This window comes from Pectinophora gossypiella, chromosome 3 (genome assembly GCF_024362695.1).
Source record: "Pectinophora gossypiella chromosome 3, ilPecGoss1.1, whole genome shotgun sequence".
NCBI classification, from domain to species: domain Eukaryota; kingdom Metazoa; phylum Arthropoda; class Insecta; order Lepidoptera; family Gelechiidae; genus Pectinophora; species Pectinophora gossypiella.
In genome coordinates, this window is record NC_065406.1 from 284,888 (window position 1) to 306,985 (window position 22,098).

General features: G+C 41.5%; 1 protein-coding gene across 3 annotated transcripts in view; it reads right to left on the minus strand.

The window, feature by feature from the left end:
* Nucleotides 1–22,098, minus strand: part of LOC126382212 (protein FAM102A) — an 86,021-nt gene that overhangs the window by 5,541 nt on the left and 58,382 nt on the right. For all 3 annotated transcript variants that reach the window (XM_050031987.1, XM_050031986.1, XM_050031988.1), the window contains exons 5-8: nucleotides 2,089–2,267; nucleotides 1,276–1,365; nucleotides 597–706; nucleotides 191–288 (exon numbers count right to left, since the gene is read on the minus strand). In XM_050031987.1, coding sequence (XP_049887944.1) covers nucleotides 191–288; nucleotides 597–706; nucleotides 1,276–1,365; nucleotides 2,089–2,267 — 477 coding nt within the window. The remainder of the gene's footprint in view (nucleotides 1–190; nucleotides 289–596; nucleotides 707–1,275; nucleotides 1,366–2,088; nucleotides 2,268–22,098) is intronic.

The following is a 22,098-nucleotide window of genomic DNA, read 5'->3' on the forward strand; positions in this document are numbered from 1 at the left end:
TTCCGCATACACCTCCCTATGCCCGGTTTACACGGGCGGTTGTTAGAAACACGCCACGACGTGTGAATGTGCTGGCGTTGGGTGATGTATACCCTTGGCAGGTTTTAGTCGCGCCTCTACCATGTATGTACAATCCGCGACTAAAACCTGGCCCTGTGGTGCGTGCGTGGCGCGTGACGCCGGTGTGTACCTGTTGTGCGAGGGCCGCGCGTCGGGGGCGGAGTCCCCCTCGGAGCTCTGCCGCGAGTGCGCGGACGCGGCCGACACGGAGCTGCCGTAGCCGGACGCCTGCAACACATGCACCCCACACAATGAGCTTACTGCAGGCTCTTCACAATTCAACCCTGCAGGCGACCCTTGCGAAAGCTGCTGCAATTTTTCAAGTATTTTTTTAAACGGACTAATCAAAATATGTTTAACCTCTCATATGCCGAGATACCAGACACAATAGATTTTACATTGTGTCTGGTCGAGATCCGCGTTCCGGCATTTAAGGGGTTAATACATACCAAGTCCGAGACTCGGATAGAATCTAGCAGAAGAAATATTCTGTGTAAGTAACATAAATGTATAAAAAATGTACGTGTATCTCTCACCTTACTGCTCATTTCGCCGGAGGTGTTGGAGGAGTTCCTGGAGTGCGTGTGCTGCTGCTGCTGCAGGCACGCTGCGCACGCGCCGCCCACCGCGCTGCTTAACGTTAGACCTGCGGCGTACAACAGCGTGTTGATTACACTATCTTGGTATAGGACATGAATCAATGTCTTCAACTAAAACAAACAATGACCGATCCACTTCAGTTCAGTATTTGGGAAAACCCGGCAAACACGTATTCTGTCTATATTCACTAGTTGTTTATAGGGTGCACCCAAGGTGGTTTCAGTGGCGAAAATTACCACAAGGTGGAATACGCATCTATAATATAGCTTTAAGTAAGATCGAAATTAACCAGATTAATCCGTTACATTCTGGTATAAAAATGCCATCGTAATAAAATCACAGGTAAAAATTAGTCACTGTGGTTTACCGGCTTGCTTCTCAATCGGGGAGCGCCGGGTTCAAACCCCGGTACAGGACTTGCACCAATGATATAATAATTTATCTTAAGTGCAGTTTTCATTAACGCAAATGACTCGACCTACGTAGAAGTGGGTACGGCTCACGTTGGTCTAACAGGAAGCTCGGTGAAATGTGGGTACTTAATTCTTTGGCGATGGATGTACTTCTGACTATTATGTTTAGGTATATAAGTGTAATAAATATTTGTGTAGTTACCAGGGTGGTCAGTGATGGAGACAGGCTCCTCCGGCTCGGGGGAGGGCAGCTCGCACGACGGCAGCGACGACAGCGGCTGCGAGTGGCCCTCTGTACGCAACACCAGTATCACGTCAGTACTTCGCACTCCAACACAACCTCATCGATGGAGGTTTTAATATTTTACGGGTTTGAGTTAGGGAACAAACTCCACCGCGCTGCTCCACTGCGAGTTGCTAGAGGCATCCAGTCATTATTTTTAATCATGTATTTATTTGGTAAGACGAAGAATTCTTATTCGCAAGGACCGCTTACCTTACCTGAAGATTTGACAGGTCCTGTCTGACTTTCCAACTTCCAACCCGCGAAGGGAAAATCAGCTCAATACAGGTTCAGATCACATCGCTTCTAAACACAGAGAGGCACAAACCTAGACCACAGTCGATTTATAAATGTTCGTTTCTTAGATTCTATTGTACACCAGAAACATCTAGCATTGCATAAATACATTCATTACATTGATGGTTTTATTAATTGGATTTTCTTTTTAAATTTGCGTTCTATGCATGGGGCTGAAAATAATTTAAAAAAACACTAAAATGTTCATGAGTTTTCCGGCAGGAAATTCCACTTGATATAAATTCGGGATTATGGTCTGAATCTTCCCTTAAAGTTTTCGTTACGGTGTCACTAATACCTTATGTGACAACCGCAGAGCCCCGCTATCAGGTCCCGATATTCTTCATGAACCCATGCTATTGAACAGGACGCGTCGCGTTGCTTTAGAGTTGCATACAGGCTAGACTTATAGCTAATTGTCTGCGGTATACCGACCGTAGTTGCGTCGCTTGGTGAGGGATCCGAAGCCGGAGCTAGCGGTGGAAGAGCCGCAGTCGTCGTCGGCGGGCGGCGCGGACTCGGAGCCGCTGTCGCCGCCGCCGCGCTCGCCGGCCACCGGGCCTGTACCCACAGCCCCACCCGTCTCCACCGCCACCTCCTGCTTGCGCTCCGGACTGCAATAGATAAACAATACCTTCATAAATAATAATAAATATGTTTTAGTCTAGGCGGCCAGCCACCCTGATAATTGTCGATAGCGCTACCAACAGCAGTAAGAAACAACGTGATTTGAAAGGCATAAGAAACATAACATAAGCTCACTCATTGAGGTAGTCAGAGGTATAACCATCGCAAGATGAACTAAGTACCCAAGCCTCATCGAGCTTAATGTAAGACCGACGTGATAGGTGGTGGTAGGTGTGAAAGGCATATTCACCTTTATTCAATAACATTTACAGGCTATAAGGCCGGGTTTCCACTGACGCGGAGATGTGCGGATTTGACCAATCGTAGCGTTCGAGAGAGCGAAAAACGAAGACGCTCTGTCACTGTCTCCCTCACGGTGATTGGTCGATTCCAGCACATCTCCGTTCCTAAAACGCAGCCTAATGTGTACTAAGAAGCCAGCAACGGTCATTTATACGCTTTGTTCGGTGTAATACACCAAACACGCGTCTAACGCAAACACGTTATGCGTCGTCAGCACATTGCCGACGCATCGCGGTAATTTATATTTTATAATTAGTGCATTTTTCGGTATCGGCGCGACCGGGTGCATTCGAAACATATTAACATTCAACATTTATTCTACTTTAGTAAACATTAATTATCTCCAGAACTGTCTTTTAATAATCAACACGCACTGACAATCCTCACTACTGAGCTAACCGAACATTGGTCCTTCGAGCCGTTACAAGGACCCCGCGAATCGTACACGTGTCTGTGAGTGTGCCGCGTGTAACTTGTGGGGTGAACTGAACTAGTGAACACTAACATTTAACATTACTGGAGTGAAAGAGTGCTGCGTGTGACTTGTGCACATGAACGTTAACATTGCTGGAGTGAAACATAGAGGATTGCGGTAACTTAAGGAGAGGTTTGGTGAAACATTGGCTGAGAGAAGATATTCAAGTAAGATCTTTCCTTATTAAACTAACATTTCAAGATGGAGCAAGGCGGAAACCTGTACGAGAGGCAACTGGAGATTAAACAGAAGATTGAATCGCTTTATACTAACTTTAAAAAAGATGGGGCAGAGCGGAAGTCTAAAGTAGATTATTTTAAAAAGCGTTCTGAAACATTAGTCCAACTATGGACGGAATTTGAGTCGAATCATGAACAATTATGTAAGTCAGAAAGCAGGACACATCCTTATTTCGTGACTATATGTCATGAAAAAGCGCGTGATACATTTTTGGAACTAACAACATTACTGAACGAGGGTTATAAGAAGTTAGCGAAGCAGTGCGACGCGTCTGTTGACTCTGCCGGCACGTCTGGGGGTCGGAACATCCCCCACACGGAGGACGAGCTGCCGCCGCCGTCCATAGAGCAACCGCCGCCGTCCGACGAACACAGCGAGGAAAACACAACCTTTTTCTCGCCCAAGAAACAAGATGCAGGCTCGCGGAGTAAACTTGATGAGATGTACCGCAAACAACAAGCAAATATGAGAGCTTTTACACGCACTGTATCTAACATTAATGTGGATTTACTAACAGAAAAGTGGGAATTAAATGATGCTCTGAAAACACTTGAATCTCGTTGGTCAGTTATAGATTCTTTACATTGGGAGATTGAAAGTGAGGCATATCAATCGGATATTATGTATGAAACAATATTTAACAGAGATGAGAAGATATTTAACAGTTTGAAGAAAGAAATTAACAAGAAGATATGGTCGGTCGCTCACAGAGACAAATCAACTCCAACATTAGAAATACCAGTATTTCATGGAAATTACAATTCATGGGTATCTTTCAAGGATTTATTTAATGAAGCTATTCACTACAACACTGCTTTATCTAACGCCCAGAAGATGCAGTTTTTAAAAGGCAAGGTGAAGGGAGAAGCTGAACGCCTCATTCAACATCTGCAGATAAGCTCTGATAACTATTTAGTATGTTGGGAGATATTGAACAATCGTTACAACAACAAAAAGATGATAATTACCTCTCACATGAATATTTTATTCGGTTTACCTAACATGCAACAACAATCAGCGGGACTAATCAAAAAGATGTATGACACAACTACGGAGTGCCTACATGCAATTAAGAATCTGGGCGTAGACATAAATACTTGGGACCCTATGCTGATTCATGTTTTGTCCCAAAAACTCGACTCTGAAACTCACAAAGATTATATTGAGTCGCTTAAAAACTCAAAAGAATTACCGATTTTACAAGAATTTTTAGATTTCATGGAAACTAAATTCACCACTCTAGAGTCATCTAGACGCAAACAAGATTCAGCACCCCAGAAACCCCATCCTCAACAACAACAACAGCAACAACATATGCCCGCGTTCAAAAAATCATTTCCTCAATTCAATAACCGAAACAATTTTCATCAACAAAACAATGGAACAAACCGAGGTTATGCACATCCAACAGTAGCGAAGTTACAACATATTTCCGGTATCAAATGTCCTCTTTGCAAGAATCCACATGGAATATATAATTGCAAATTTTTTTTACAAATGCCGTTTGAAAAAAGATATCATACAATTAATAGACTTGCATTATGTATCAATTGCCTTTTTACGCATAACGGAAATGCATGCAATTCCACAAAAACATGCCATAAGTGTGGTGGTCAGCACAACACACTTATCCACGAGGCTTCTGTAAAATCCACATCAGCAAACGTGCCTTCGACTCCTATGTCAATGGCTAACATGGCAACAACTTCTAAGAGCGACGTAAATGGAGTAAACAAGTCAGAGTTATCACGGAATAATGATACGGAAATTTTATTAGCCACGGCCTTGATTAACGTGAAGAAAGCAGATGGAACATTACACACACTGAGAGCTCTAATTGACCAGGGTTCCCAAATTTCTATCATAACAGAGCAAGCGGCCCAAATACTTAACATTAAAAGAGAAAACTGCAAGGGAGTAATATATGGAGTTGGACAGAGAGAGAACAATTGTAAAGGAAAACTTAACATTACTTGCAGCTCCATTTACCACAACTTTACCTTCAAGGCTGAGGTAATCATTATGAACAATTTGATAAAAAGCCTACCAAACAAATCTTTCGCTAAACCAGACTGGTCTATCATACAAAATCTTAATTTAGCTGACCCTCAATTCTACATTAGTCGCCCGGTAGATATACTACTCGGGGCAGACATATACTCTAACATCATTTTGACTGGTATAATTAAGACTGAAGACGCGTCACAGCCGATGGCGCAACAGACTCAACTTGGCTGGCTTTTATGCGGAAATGCGAGAACTTACCATTGTAACGTAGTGATCAACAATTTGGACGATATAAAACATTTTTGGGAAGTGGAAGATATTGAAGAACAAGGAGAATTATCACAGGAAGAACTAAGTTGCATTAAACATTACCAAGAAAACGTGAAACGAAACATAGACGGAAGATACGAGGTGCGACTTCCCATGAAGCCTAATTTTGAGGAAGAATTAGGAGAATCGAAAACAAAGGCTATAGCTCAATTTAGAAACATAGAAAGGAAATTTCAACGGCAAGAAAACTTAGTTAAAGCCTATAAAACATTTATGAGAGAGTACAGTGACCTGCAACATATGACACCTGGTTTGGCCAAATATTATAAATTCCAAAGCTGTAAAAAGAAACAAAAAATATAATGCTCTTAAATCTAGTTAATAGGCAGTGGCTATTTCCATCCCTTTCGCACGTATGTGCGCATCTATTACCTGTCTCGCTCCTTACCCCTTTCTCACCGGAAGGCCGGAAGCGAAGAAAACAAAACCAGTTGCTAATTGACCGCGTCCGCGCACGTTTCGAGTTCCCCAAAAATATCGGGAAAACTACATAATTTCAGTGAATAAAGAGCTACAGTGAAGTGATATTTGGTGTGTGGTGTTAGTGGAATAGGACTTCCACCTTTATTCCACGGGAGGCCTCCCCAATTTGGATTTTGTCGTATACACGAGGTGAGTCCTTTGAATCCTTTCCCCTTTCTGCCACTGCCTAATTATTTAGTAAAAATAAAACCAATTTCTATTAATAATTATACAAAACTCCAGCGCCTTAACATAATTGGTCCATCCGACCCGGATTCTATAAGATTAATTTAGATTTCGGTGATAGTGTTTCCGCCACATTGCTCCAAAATGCCGGACGAGGCGAAAATTTCCGATCTCCGCTTACAAAAAATACAAAATAAATTAAGCGCGATCTATGGCCGAATACAAACCATTCACGATTCAATGGCACATATTGGCCAAGATGAGGTGAAAATAGATAATTTCTTAGCCGATTCCTTCACTGTAGATTTACTTCGGACTGACTTTAATAACACGATCGAAGAACGTAATCAAATGCAAATATCATTGCCGGACGGTCCTGCACCGAATTATAGTTCATTAATTGCGTTTGAACAGTTATACACGCGGATTAAATACAAAATTCATCAATTATCGCAAATGACTCAAATTACGAGCCGCGTCGATGAGAGTAAATCCGTAGTGAAAAAACCTTCACGCAGATTGCCTACAATAGAATTATGTTCGTTTGACGGGAATAGCGACTCGTGGCCGATTTATTATGAAACTTTTAAAGTGTTAATACACGAAAACCCGGATCTTTCCGATGGGGAGAAAATTCACTATTTAATGGGGACTTTAAAGGGCAAGGCTTTAGGTATTTGTGAAGGTGCTTTGCCTACCGCCGATAATTACCCTATAATATGGAAAGCATTGGTCGCTAAATACAATGACAAGCGCGTACTGGCCGCTTCGTACTTGGATAAGTTGTTTAATTTACCTAACTTGAAGGAATACACGCCCGCGCACATTGAGGAGTTCATAGATAAATTCTCATCTATATATTCCGCATTGAAACAATTAAAACTCGATAATTTGGAGGATTTCTTGTTTATTTATATTGCGTGCAAAAAAGTCGGATTAGAAGTGGTAAAGGAATATGAACTTAAATGTCATACTAATAAGACCGCTCCAACGTGTACCGATTTCATTGCTTTTGTTCGTGAACACTCGCGTATCATGCAGCGCGCGCATTCAGTTACATTTTCTTCTTCAAGTACGAAAGCGGGCAGTACTCAGGTACGTAGACCCCCTACACAGTCATCGGCAGGATCCGCTACCCGTTCGAATAGCGTCAAGACATTTGTTAATGTGTCTGAACAATCTAAGTGCCCGTCATGTGGACGGAGTGATCATTCTGATTTGACAAAATGTCAAAAGTTTCTTTTGATGACTCCTAATGAGCGATACAAAATAGTAAAGGCTAATAAATCATGTGTAAATTGCTTGAGTCACCTTCACACGATTTTAAAATGTGATAATTCATGTCGTTGCTCTGAATGTGGCAAAAGTCACCACAGTTTACTTCATTTTAATAAAACATCTATTATTGCTAACGTAACGGAAACGACCCACACAACTCCGGCTCCCGAGTTCGGCCCTGTGACGATGTGTGCACTCGACGCGTGCGAGCTTGACCGAAGCGATACCCGCCCCCGCGACCGCCCGCACCCCCGGAATAGTGAGAATACATCCTGCGTCCTTCTCGGTACTATTCAATGTTCCGTAAGAAATGCCGACGGAAGATTGTTTACGTTACGCGCGCTATTAGATAGTGGTTCGCAACGCGATTTGATTACAACTGAATGTTGTAAGCGTTTGAATTTAAAATTGTATGAGCCGCAGACTAAATATATCTCGGGTGTAGGTGACATACCTAATCCTATTGAAGGTGTTACCTGTCTAAATATTCAATCTCGCTTTGATGAGTCGGTCAGGTTAAATATTAAGCCATTAGTGGTAGATTGTATCACGAGCGAATTACCAACCGCTAAGATAGACGTCGCGCGCTTAAATTACTTAAATAATCTTGATCTCGCGGACAGTGACTATTTCACTCCCGCTAAAATAGACCTGATTCTAGGCTCGGTTGTATTCTCCCGTATTCTGGGGCAAAATAGGGTCTCCCGCGCCGATGATGAGCCCGTCGCGATTGAAACCTCATTAGGTTACGTAATAATTGGTCGGGCCCCCACTGAAGAAATCGTTCAAAATGCCGCTCGCGCGCTTTGTTGTACTGTGGATGAGCCATTCGAAACTCGCATGAATCGTTTTTTCGAATTAGAGGAAGTGCCTAATGCACCTAATATTCTCACGATGGAAGAGCAAAAATGCGAAAATTATTATTGCGATACTACTCGCCGCGATAGTAACGGGCGTTATATTGTTTCGCTGCCTTTCCGTGAAGACCCGTCTGTCCTTGGTATCTCGATGCCGGCAGCTGAGCGTAGGTATTTGGCATTAGAACGGAAGTTATCATTAAATAATACTGTTAAACAGGAATATGATAACGTATTTGTGGAATACTTACAGAAAAATTATATCCAACCGGTTGGTACTGTTGCGGAGGTTAATTCCGGTAATAATCAGTACGTAATACCCCACCACGGCGTAGTGCGCACAGATAAGAGTACTACCAAATTACGAGTAGTGCTAAATGCTAGTAATCCTACTACGTCAGGAAAGTCGTTAAATGACGTATTATATACGGGCCCTAACTTGCAAAACGATTTATTTCAGATATTACTTAAATTTCGTTTGCACGCCATCGCGTTAAGTGCCGATATCCGTCAAATGTATTTGCGCATTTTAGTCGACAACGACGACAGGCGCTTCCAGCGTTTATTATATCGGTTTGATCCCAATGAGCCCATTACCGTGTTCGAAATGACACGTGTTCCCTTCGGGTTATGCTGTAGTCCTTATTTGGCAATACGCACAGTGCGTCGACTCGCCGAGGATGAACTTGAGCGCTTCCCCGCGGCTGCCGCTGTCGCTAAGGCGGACATTTATATGGACGACTTAGCCACTAGCTGTTCCTCAGTGGCTGAGGGCGTTGAACTCTCGAATCAGCTGATCGACTTGTTTGCGGCTGGAGGGTTCGACTTGGTCAAGTTTTCGAGTAACTCACCCGAGGTACTAGAGAGCATCCCGGTCTCGCATCGCGTCTCGGAGGCGGTCGAGTTCAGTCCGGAGAGTCAGCTCAAAATTCTAGGACTCCATTGGGTACCGGCAGATGACGTCTTCACGTTCAGTGTTAATACGGAGCCGCGCGTGTGCACCAAGCGCAATATTCTATCCACTATTGCTCGATTATGGGACTTGGTAGGATTGGTGGCGCCGGTTATACTGCTCGCTAAATTAATTTTAAAATCACTGTGGCAAGCCAATGTCGATTGGGATGAGACTCCACCCCCGAAGATTATGTCTTTATGGCAACAGTTTGAAGCCGAATTACCATTTCTCGAGTCTGTTAGATTACCGCGGCACGTAGGTGTTAATGATGGTGCCATAGTATCCGTGCTAGGTTTTGCTGACGCCTCGGAGAATGCCTACGGAGGCGTAGTGTACTTACATGTCTATTTCCCGGATACGAGTCGTACAGCAGTTAATCTAGTGTGCGCGAAATCCAAGGTGGAAGACTTGTCAAATCAGAAGGTCACTCTGCTCCAAAGGAAACGTATAGTTGACTGTATGGTTCAGTCCTTTTGGAAAAGGTGGAAGATTGAATATCTTAACACCTTACAGGTTCGTAATAAATGGTTGAAAACTGGAAAATCTATTCAAACGGGTACCGTAGTGCTTCTTAAGTCTGACAATAGTGCTCCGTTGGATTGGCCTCTAGGCGTTATTAAACAAACGTTTCCCGGAAAAGATGGCATAGTCAGAGTTGTGGATGTCCAGACCAGACTAAATCTGGAATCTATCGTCGACCAACTGTGAAGGTCTTTCCACTCCCTAATCAATAATTTTATACAGTCCGCTTAATTATTCTTAGAAGTAAATAAAATAATATTATCTTCATTAGTATCAATAAACTCTAATTATACATCTTTGATAAAAATAAAATAAATTTAACTAATATAAACTGTAAAGTAAACAATAGTTCAATACCTAACTTAAAACCCGTATTAAAGACAACAAGTTCATTTTATAAATTATGAATAAACAATAAAATAAATAATTGTTAAATTAGGACAAAATATAATTTAAATTAAACTACTTCAAATGCCTTAATAAGTAATAACTCACTAAAAAATAAACTTGCAAATTAGGTAATTTTTGGGGGTTTATTGAAGGACTTTGTCCTGTCAACCCGGGGGGCATGGTTTGGCCAAATATTATAAATTCCAAAGCTGTAAAAAGAAACAAAAAATATAATGCTCTTAAATCTAGTTAATAGGCAGTGGCTATTTCCATCCCTTTCGCACGTATGTGCGCATCTATTACCTGTCTCGCTCCTTACCCCTTTCTCACCGGAAGGCCGGAAGCGAAGAAAACAAAACCAGTTGCTAATTGACCGCGTCCGCGCACGTTTCGAGTTCCCCAAAAATATCGGGAAAACTACATAATTTCAGTGAATAAAGAGCTACAGTGAAGTGATATTTGGTGTGTGGTGTTAGTGGAATAGGACTTCCACCTTTATTCCACGGGAGGCCTCCCCAATTTGGATTTTGTCGTATACACGAGGTGAGTCCTTTGAATCCTTTCCCCTTTCTGCCACTGCCTAATTATTTAGTAAAAATAAAACCAATTTCTATTAATAATTATACAAAACTCCAGCGCCTTAACAACACCAGTAAACAGTAATTCGAAGAACGAGTGTTATTTGCCACACCACGGAGTGGAGCGGGTCGAATCAACCACAACAAAATACAGGGTTGTATTTAATGCGTCCGCCAAAACGTCCACAGGATGCTCATTAAATGACCTGATGTACACTGGACCGAACTTACAACAGGATTTGCAGTCGCTTTTGATAAAGTGGAGACAATACAAGTATGCCTTTACTGCCGACATCGAAAAAATGTACCGACAGATACTGGTAAACGAAGAGGACCAGCCACTGCAACGAATAATATGGAGAGAGAGTCCAGAACAACCCTTACAAATATTTCAACTTAAAACAGTAACATATGGCACAAAAGCCGCACCGTTTTTGGCCATGATGACTTTACGTAAACTAGCGACAGATGAAAGGCACAACTTCCCGAACGCAGCGAAAGTAGTAGAGGAGTCATTTTACATGGATGACTTAGTACATGGGTGTTATGCTATTGAACAAGTGGTTTGGCCAAATATTATAAATTCCAAAGCTGTAAAAAGAAACAAAAAATATAATGCTCTTAAATCTAGTTAATAGGCAGTGGCTATTTCCATCCCTTTCGCACGTATGTGCGCATCTATTACCTGTCTCGCTCCTTACCCCTTTCTCACCGGAAGGCCGGAAGCGAAGAAAACAAAACCAGTTGCTAATTGACCGCGTCCGCGCACGTTTCGAGTTCCCCAAAATATCGGGAAAACTACATAATTTCAGTGAATAAAGAGCTACAGTGAGATGATATTTGGTGTGTGGTGTTAGTGGAATAGGACTTCCACCTTTATTCCACGGGAGGCCTCCCCAATTTGGATTTTGTCGTAAACACGAGGTGAGTCCTTTGAATCCTTTCCCCTTTCTGCCACTGCCTATTTATTTAGTAAAAATAAAACCAATTTCTATTAATAATTATACAAAACACCAGCGCCTTAACATAATTGGTCCATCCGACCCGGATTCTATAAGATTAATTTAGATTTCGGTGATAGTGTTTCCGCCACATTGCTCCAAAATGCCGGACGAGGCGAAAATTTCCGATCTCCGCTTACAAAAAATACAAAATAAATTAAGCGCGATCTATGGCCGAATACAAACCATTCACGATTCAATGGCACATATTGGCCAAGATGAGGTGAAAATAGATAATTTCTTAGCCGATTCCTTCACTGTAGATTTACTTCGGACTGACTTTAATAACACGATCGAAGAACGTAATCAAATGCAAATATCATTGCCGGACGGTCCTGCACCGAATTATAGTTCATTAATTGCGTTTGAACAGTTATACACGCGGATTAAATACAAAATTCATCAATTATCGCAAATGACTCAAATTACGAGCCGCGTCGATGAGAGTAAATCCGTAGTGAAAAAACCTTCACGCAGATTGCCTACAATAGAATTATGTTCGTTTGACGGGAATAGCGACTCGTGGCCGATTTATTATGAAACTTTTAAAGTGTTAATACACGAAAACCCGGATCTTTCCGATGGGGAGAAAATTCACTATTTAATGGGGACTTTAAAGGGCAAGGCTTTAGGTATTTGTGAAGGTGCTTTGCCTACCGCCGATAATTACCCTATAATATGGAAAGCATTGGTCGCTAAATACAATGACAAGCGCGTACTGGCCGCTTCGTACTTGGATAAGTTGTTTAATTTACCTAACTTGAAGGAATACACGCCCGCGCACATTGAGGAGTTCATAGATAAATTCTCATCTATATATTCCGCATTGAAACAATTAAAACTCGATAATTTGGAGGATTTCTTGTTTATTTATATTGCGTGCAAAAAAGTCGGATTAGAAGTGGTAAAGGAATATGAACTTAAATGTCATACTAATAAGACCGCTCCAACGTGTACCGATTTCATTGCTTTTGTTCGTGAACACTCGCGTATCATGCAGCGCGCGCATTCAGTTACATTTTCTTCTTCAAGTACGAAAGCGGGCAGTACTCAGGTACGTAGACCCCCTACACAGTCATCGGCAGGATCCGCTACCCGTTCGAATAGCGTCAAGACATTTGTTAATGTGTCTGAACAATCTAAGTGCCCGTCATGTGGACGGAGTGATCATTCTGATTTGACAAAATGTCAAAAGTTTCTTTTGATGACTCCTAATGAGCGATACAAAATAGTAAAGGCTAATAAATCATGTGTAAATTGCTTGAGTCACCTTCACACGATTTTAAAATGTGATAATTCATGTCGTTGCTCTGAATGTGGCAAAAGTCACCACAGTTTACTTCATTTTAATAAAACATCTATTATTGCTAACGTAACGGAAACGACCCACACAACTCCGGCTCCCGAGTTCGGCCCTGTGACGATGTGTGCACTCGACGCGTGCGAGCTTGACCGAAGCGATACCCGCCCCCGCGACCGCCCGCACCCCCGGAATAGTGAGAATACATCCTGCGTCCTTCTCGGTACTATTCAATGTTCCGTAAGAAATGCCGACGGAAGATTGTTTACGTTACGCGCGCTATTAGATAGTGGTTCGCAACGCGATTTGATTACAACTGAATGTTGTAAGCGTTTGAATTTAAAATTGTATGAGCCGCAGACTAAATATATCTCGGGTGTAGGTGACATACCTAATCCTATTGAAGGTGTTACCTGTCTAAATATTCAATCTCGCTTTGATGAGTCGGTCAGGTTAAATATTAAGCCATTAGTGGTAGATTGTATCACGAGCGAATTACCAACCGCTAAGATAGACGTCGCGCGCTTAAATTACTTAAATAATCTTGATCTCGCGGACAGTGACTATTTCACTCCCGCTAAAATAGACCTGATTCTAGGCTCGGTTGTATTCTCCCGTATTCTGGGGCAAAATAGGGTCTCCCGCGCCGATGATGAGCCCGTCGCGATTGAAACCTCATTAGGTTACGTAATAATTGGTCGGGCCCCCACTGAAGAAATCGTTCAAAATGCCGCTCGCGCGCTTTGTTGTACTGTGGATGAGCCATTCGAAACTCGCATGAATCGTTTTTTCGAATTAGAGGAAGTGCCTAATGCACCTAATATTCTCACGATGGAAGAGCAAAAATGCGAAAATTATTATTGCGATACTACTCGCCGCGATAGTAACGGGCGTTATATTGTTTCGCTGCCTTTCCGTGAAGACCCGTCTGTCCTTGGTATCTCGATGCCGGCAGCTGAGCGTAGGTATTTGGCATTAGAACGGAAGTTATCATTAAATAATACTGTTAAACAGGAATATGATAACGTATTTGTGGAATACTTACAGAAAAATTATATCCAACCGGTTGGTACTGTTGCGGAGGTTAATTCCGGTAATAATCAGTACGTAATACCCCACCACGGCGTAGTGCGCACAGATAAGAGTACTACCAAATTACGAGTAGTGCTAAATGCTAGTAATCCTACTACGTCAGGAAAGTCGTTAAATGACGTATTATATACGGGCCCTAACTTGCAAAACGATTTATTTCAGATATTACTTAAATTTCGTTTGCACGCCATCGCGTTAAGTGCCGATATCCGTCAAATGTATTTGCGCATTTTAGTCGACAACGACGACAGGCGCTTCCAGCGTTTATTATATCGGTTTGATCCCAATGAGCCCATTACCGTGTTCGAAATGACACGTGTTCCCTTCGGGTTATGCTGTAGTCCTTATTTGGCAATACGCACAGTGCGTCGACTCGCCGAGGATGAACTTGAGCGCTTCCCCGCGGCTGCCGCTGTCGCTAAGGCGGACATTTATATGGACGACTTAGCCACTAGCTGTTCCTCAGTGGCTGAGGGCGTTGAACTCTCGAATCAGCTGATCGACTTGTTTGCGGCTGGAGGGTTCGACTTGGTCAAGTTTTCGAGTAACTCACCCGAGGTACTAGAGAGCATCCCGGTCTCGCATCGCGTCTCGGAGGCGGTCGAGTTCAGTCCGGAGAGTCAGCTCAAAATTCTAGGACTCCATTGGGTACCGGCAGATGACGTCTTCACGTTCAGTGTTAATACGGAGCCGCGCGTGTGCACCAAGCGCAATATTCTATCCACTATTGCTCGATTATGGGACTTGGTAGGATTGGTGGCGCCGGTTATACTGCTCGCTAAATTAATTTTAAAATCACTGTGGCAAGCCAATGTCGATTGGGATGAGACTCCACCCCCGAAGATTATGTCTTTATGGCAACAGTTTGAAGCCGAATTACCATTTCTCGAGTCTGTTAGATTACCGCGGCACGTAGGTGTTAATGATGGTGCCATAGTATCCGTGCTAGGTTTTGCTGACGCCTCGGAGAATGCCTACGGAGGCGTAGTGTACTTACATGTCTATTTCCCGGATACGAGTCGTACAGCAGTTAATCTAGTGTGCGCGAAATCCAAGGTGGAAGACTTGTCAAATCAGAAGGTCACTCTGCTCCAAAGGAAACGTATAGTTGACTGTATGGTTCAGTCCTTTTGGAAAAGGTGGAAGATTGAATATCTTAACACCTTACAGGTTCGTAATAAATGGTTGAAAACTGGAAAATCTATTCAAACGGGTACCGTAGTGCTTCTTAAGTCTGACAATAGTGCTCCGTTGGATTGGCCTCTAGGCGTTATTAAACAAACGTTTCCCGGAAAAGATGGCATAGTCAGAGTTGTGGATGTCCAGACCAGACTAAATCTGGAATCTATCGTCGACCAACTGTGAAGGTCTTTCCACTCCCTAATCAGTAATTTTATACAGTCCGCTTAATTATTCTTAGAAGTAAATAAAATAATATTATCTTTATTAGTATCAATAAACTCTAAATATACATCGTTGATAAAAATAAAATAAATTTAACTAATATAAATTGTAAAGTAAACAATAGTTCAATACCTAACTTAAAACCAGTATTAAACATAACACTTTCATTTTATAAATTATAAATAAACAGTAAAATAAATAATTGTTAATTTAGGACAAAATATAATTTAAACTAAACTACTTCAAATGCCTTAATAAGTAATAACTCACTAAAAAATAAACTTGCAAATTAGGTAATTTTTGGGGGTTTATTGAAGGACTTTGTCCTGTCAACCCGGGGGGCATGGTTTGGCCAAATATTATAAATTCCAAAGCTGTAAAAAGAAACAAAAAATATAATGCTCTTAAATCTAGTTAATAGGCAGTGGCTATTTCCATCCCTTTCGCACGTATGTGCGCATCTATTACCTGTCTCGCTCCTTACCCCTTTCTCACCGGAAGGCCGGAAGCGAAGAAAACAAAACCAGTTGCTAATTGACCGCGTCCGCGCACGTTTCGAGTTCCCCAAAATATCGGGAAAACTACATAATTTCAGTGAATAAAGAGCTACAGTGAGATGATATTTGGTGTGTGGTGTTAGTGGAATAGGACTTCCACCTTTATTCCACGGGAGGCCTCCCCAATTTGGATTTTGTCGTAAACACGAGGTGAGTCCTTTGAATCCTTTCCCCTTTCTGCCACTGCCTATTTATTTAGTAAAAATAAAACCAATTTCTATTAATAATTATACAAAACACCAGCGCCTTAACAACAAGCGACTGAACTAATTGACGAATTAATCAAACTTATGAAGTCGGGAGGATTTAACTTGCGGAAGTGGTCGTCAAATAATGAACAGGTATTAGAAAATATAAACATTGAAGAAAACAGAGAAGAAACAGTTTTTAAATTCAAAACAGAGAGCGTGTCAAAAACACTTGGTTTGTGCTGGAACCCAACCAACGATATATTCTTATTCAAATGTAACATATCCAAATTATCGCCTAAACCAACAAAAAGAAACCTTTTATCTGAAATATCTAAACTTTTCGACCCCTTAGGTTGGTTGTCACCCATCAGCACAAAACTAAAAATTATATTCCAGAAAGTCTGGAAAGAAAACACTCATTGGGACGAGCGGGTGTCAGATGACATCTATGACGCGTGGTCTAAAGTACAAGCAGACATTGACAGAATAAACGACTGCAAAGTGCCTAGATGGATATCATCGAATGAGAATGACGTCATCGAACTACATGGGTTCTGTGACGCTTCTATCGAGGCATATGCTTGTGTGGTATACGCGAGAGTGAAAAACACTAACAACGTAATATTGATCGCCGGAAAATCAAAACTTGTACCACACAAGAAAACACTAACATTACCGAGATTGGAGCTGAGCGGTGCTTATTTATTATCGAAGCTCATGAATAAAGTAAAACAATCACTAAACAAACATTTAATCGAAACATTTGGATGGACGGATTCTAAGATCGTTCTCGGTTGGTTGCAAGCTAATCGCTGGAAGCCTTTCGTTGCCAACCGAGTAAAACAAATACAAGAAGTGATGCCTGAGAACCAGTGGAGGTATGTAAAATCATCAGAGAATCCGGCGGATGCTGCAAGCCGAGGCCTGACAGCATCTCAATTAGTCGAACATTCACTATGGTGGCAAGGTCCGGAGTGGTTGCCCACATTTACACCTGAAAATGAAAATCAAACATTTAACACTACAGAAGAGGAGAAAAAGTCATACTCGATAAATGCAGTTCAAGAAAAAGCAGATGATAACATAATCGACCGTTTACTAGAAAAACATAACACGTTCAGGAAAGTGCAACGTATCATTTGCTGGATTTTGCGTGCACTGACCCGTAAACAAAACAAATTACCTACGACATATATTACATTACAAGAATTGCAGAAAGCTAAGTCAGTGATTATAAAACATGTGCAGTTGAATGAATTTAGAACGGAAATAAACTACTTACGTAAACATGAAAAGGTTGAATCGAAGAGCAGTCTTTTACATTTAAATCCATTTATTGAGGGAGAAGACATCTTGCGAGTTGGAGGTCGCTTGAGAGAAGCAAACATTTCGGCGGAAATGAGGCACCCAAAAATCATACCGAAGGAGTCTCGTTTGACCACACTACTAATTGACTGGGCACATAAAGATACTTTTCATGGAGGAGCTACGGTGACGATGGCCAAGCTGAGGCAAGAGTATTGGATTCCAGGAGGGAACAACGTGGTGAAGAAACAATTGAGGCAGTGTGTGACGTGCCGTAGAAATGAAGGAAAGAGGCAGCAACAACTGATGGGAGATTTGCCTGCAGCTAGAGTCAACGAAGCGACGCCATTCTACCACACTGGAGTGGACTATACCGGGTTTGTTGACATCAAGGCCAACAAGGGACGCGGAATGAAAACACTAAAGGGCTACATTGCTGTTTTCATATGTATGGTGACCAAAGCCGTGCATTTGGAATTAGTGACGGAGCTTACAAGTTCAGCGTTTCTTGCTGCGCTACGACGTATGTCTGCAAGAAGAGGAGCCCCGCGTCACTTATACAGTGACAACGGAACAAACTTCGTTGGCGCTAACAGGATACTGCAAGAAGAGTGGCAGCAACTTCGTAACATCTTCAAAGACAGTTTTCTTAACGAAGTAACAGAGATGCAAATAGAGTGGCATTTTAACGCCCCATCCTGGCCTAGTGCTGGAGGTCTGTGGGAGCGTGCCGTACGGAGCCTGAAACACCACTTGAAGAGAGTTATAGGAGAACAGAAGCTTACATTCGAGGAGTACGCCACCATGTTATGCCAGCTCGAAGCTTGTCTCAACTCACGACCATTGTGCTCGCTAACCGAGAATATAGACGACATAGAGTTCCTCACACCAGCTAGTTTTCTGACAGGAAGGTCAGGTGTCACCGTCATTGAAACAGAAGAAGACGGAAGATCGCGGTGGGCCCTAACTCAGAAAATATTCAGCGATACCTGGAAGAAATGGAAAATAGAATACTTGAGCCAGTTAACAGCAAGGCGAAAATGGCAAACGCCACAACATAACATTACAATCGGAGATGTAGTCGTGATTCATGAAGAAAACTTACCACCAGGGAAATGGGCGTTGGGCAGAGTTGTGGAAACTCATCCGGGGTGCGACGGATACACTAGAGTGGTGACATTAAAAACAAAAAACGGAGTGATGAAGAGGCCAGTAGTGAAACTGGCTGTATTACCATTAGAAAAATCTAAACAAGGAAAAGAAACGACATGTGAGGAAGATAACAGTGATGATAAGGAAAGTAAGAAAGCTGGAACAAAAGGAGGAAGTTACCTAACAACATTCTGGATGACTTTATTGTTTTTGATGATGATTGTGGCTACTGGAAACTGCATTGACGTGATTTCATTAAACAAAACACAAGGATTTTATTTTGATAAATTGGGAAAAATGCAGATAATTAGAGATGAGTGGAGATTAGTTGCATACTATAATATGAATCCGTACTGGGAAGGCACATCCGCATACGTAAAATATAACGAACAACTCGAAAGTATATGCCTACAAATTAAAAACTTAGGGCATTGTAATATTATAATGTTACAATTACGTCATTCGTACAATGAACTTCAACATTATAATAAAATCCTATTAAAACATCAACTGAAACAGGAGACACGTAAACGACGCGGCCTAATAAACGGAATCGGAAACATCGCGAACACATTATTTGGCGTATTGGATGACAGATTCGCAGAGCAATACCAAAGGGACATTGAACTAGTTAAACATAATGAAAAACATCTGGTAAACTTGTGGAAAAACCAAACATCAATTGTTGAGGCCGAGTATAACTTACTGAAAAGAACCGAGGAGGCTATCCAGAAACAGCATAAACTTATTAATCAACAATTAATATCCCTAGAAAAAACTACAAACACTATGGCAAAAGTAATATCAACTGCTGAGAGCATGTCCCAATTCACGGTGGTCGCCATGGCAGCTAATAATCTATTAACACATTTGAGAAACATTCAAGAAGCCTTACTAGATACTATCACCAACGTTTATGACGGCAAAATGAACATTCACATTATCGATCCCCAACAACTGCAACTAGAACTGAACACTATATCCAGACAGCTAGTAGGAGACCTGACACTCCCAATAGAAAACATTCAGAGAGGATTAGAAAGTATATACCACCTTCTGAAAATTAAGGCACGAATAACTGACGACTACATGATATTCGAGATTCGGATCCCACTCATAACAAGAGATAATTATGACATATTCAACATCATACCTGTACCGCGCCGCGCAGGTGAAAATATGATATCTATAAAGCCGATAGAAAACCACTTAGCTATCAACTTACAAAAAGATGCGTTTATACCAATACCAGAGAAAGACTTACAACAATGCATTTCGCGTGACGTAACTACCCACATGTGTTACCTAAAGGTACCTATATTTAAAATGACAACCGATAACGATTTGTGTATCAAAGATGAGATAAATCAATGCAAAACAAACATAGAGACTTGTCAGAGCAAATGGATAAGTTTATCAAACACAAATCAATATTTTTATTTCTGTTGTAATCGGTGTCAGTTACGTACTATGTGCAAGGATCAGATTACAGCACATACTTTGAATGAATCTAACATAATTAGTGCGGAAGAAAACTGTATACTAAAATCAGATAACTTTACGGTACATTCTCATCAAGTCATGGAGAGTAAAACGGATGTAATATTCGATATACAAGTTCCAAAAATTGACCCCATAAACCACGTGATGAATATATCATTCAGAATTCAAGAAGAAAACTTTACATTATACAATGAAGACGAGTTGAAGAACATTGGCGAGAGAGTAAAGATGATGAAAGAAAGTCAGCCTATATCTGAAGAAGTTTCTGTGCACGACGTTCATCAATATGCTTCCATATACTCTCTGTGGGGATTTGGAATACTTGGAGTAATAATATTAGCATATCGAAGAGCGAAATGTTACTACAACGTGAGGAGAATATCAAGAAATTCATCTTCGTTGAGGGAGGTTGAGAGAGGTGCCGACGACGCAGCCGCGGGCGGCAGGCGCAGCGCACGCGCCGCGGCGCCGCCGCCGCAACCCGCCGTGCGTGTAGTGAATGAAGTAGTAGAAGTGCGCGAGTGTAAACAAAAACAAGAAGAAAGTGTCGAGTGTAGTGTATCTGATAAGGGGAACTCTCCAATTTTTAAAAAAATTGTCTTTTAAATAATGTCTCATATTTTATTGTTTTTTATATATTTTGTCAAACTTAACTGTTAACTTTAACTTGTAGTTCAAGTTATCGTTTGCCCCCGGCAATATGTTCGGTGTAATACACCAAACACGCGTCTAACGCAAACACGTTATGCGTCGTCAGCACATTGCCGACGCATCGCGGTAATTTATATTTTATAATTAGTGCATTTTTCGGTATCGGCGCGACCGGGTGCATTCGAAACATATTAACATTCAACATTTATTCTACTTTAGTAAACATTAATTATCTCCAGAACTGTCTTTTAATAATCAACACGCACTGACAATCCTCACTACTGAGCTAACCGAACACGCTTCAACAATTCATAAGAGTGGATATAAAAAAGCAATAAAATAGTCCTATATTCCACTGGTATTATTTTTTTACAAAACTAGCACATTATCATAAAACCGTAAATCTCCGAGCTCATTGACATTTAAATATACGTCCATTTGTGTGGAGATATTTTTATTCTATATGCCTATTTAGTATATAACACGCTATACACGGTGTAACTCTGACCTTCCTCACATTTTGTCCTGTTGATGTACACATTCAGTAATTCATTGTTAAAGTTGTTACCATGGTTACCAGGATTTGTGCCCGATTAGTGGCAATAGGGTCGCCCCCTCTTACATGGGACTTGAACACAGCTGGCAAGGAGTGCGTGTGTATCTATACACCTCTGTCTACCCCTTCGCGGATAGAGGCGTGATGCTATATTGTTATTTAAGTTCACAAGAAGCATATTAAATACCATAGTTCTTACCAAAAACGGTATAAGAAGTAAATTATTCGCCGATAGATATATTTTTCTTAAATTATTATTTAATTTCGATACGGCGATATGGGGAGTAGCACTAACATAGCTATATATTTGCACAGCTGGTTCAGAGTTGCAATGACGTGGTATGTGTGCAGGCGCAGGATCAATAGGCTTTTGTTAACGATGAATGACCATGTGCTTATATTTCCTATCTTCATAATTGCAGACTACATAAGATCATGACGACTATATCCCAATTGGGGTAGTCAGAGGTACAACCATCGCAAGATGAATTGAGTACCCACACCTCACTGACCAGCGAATCAA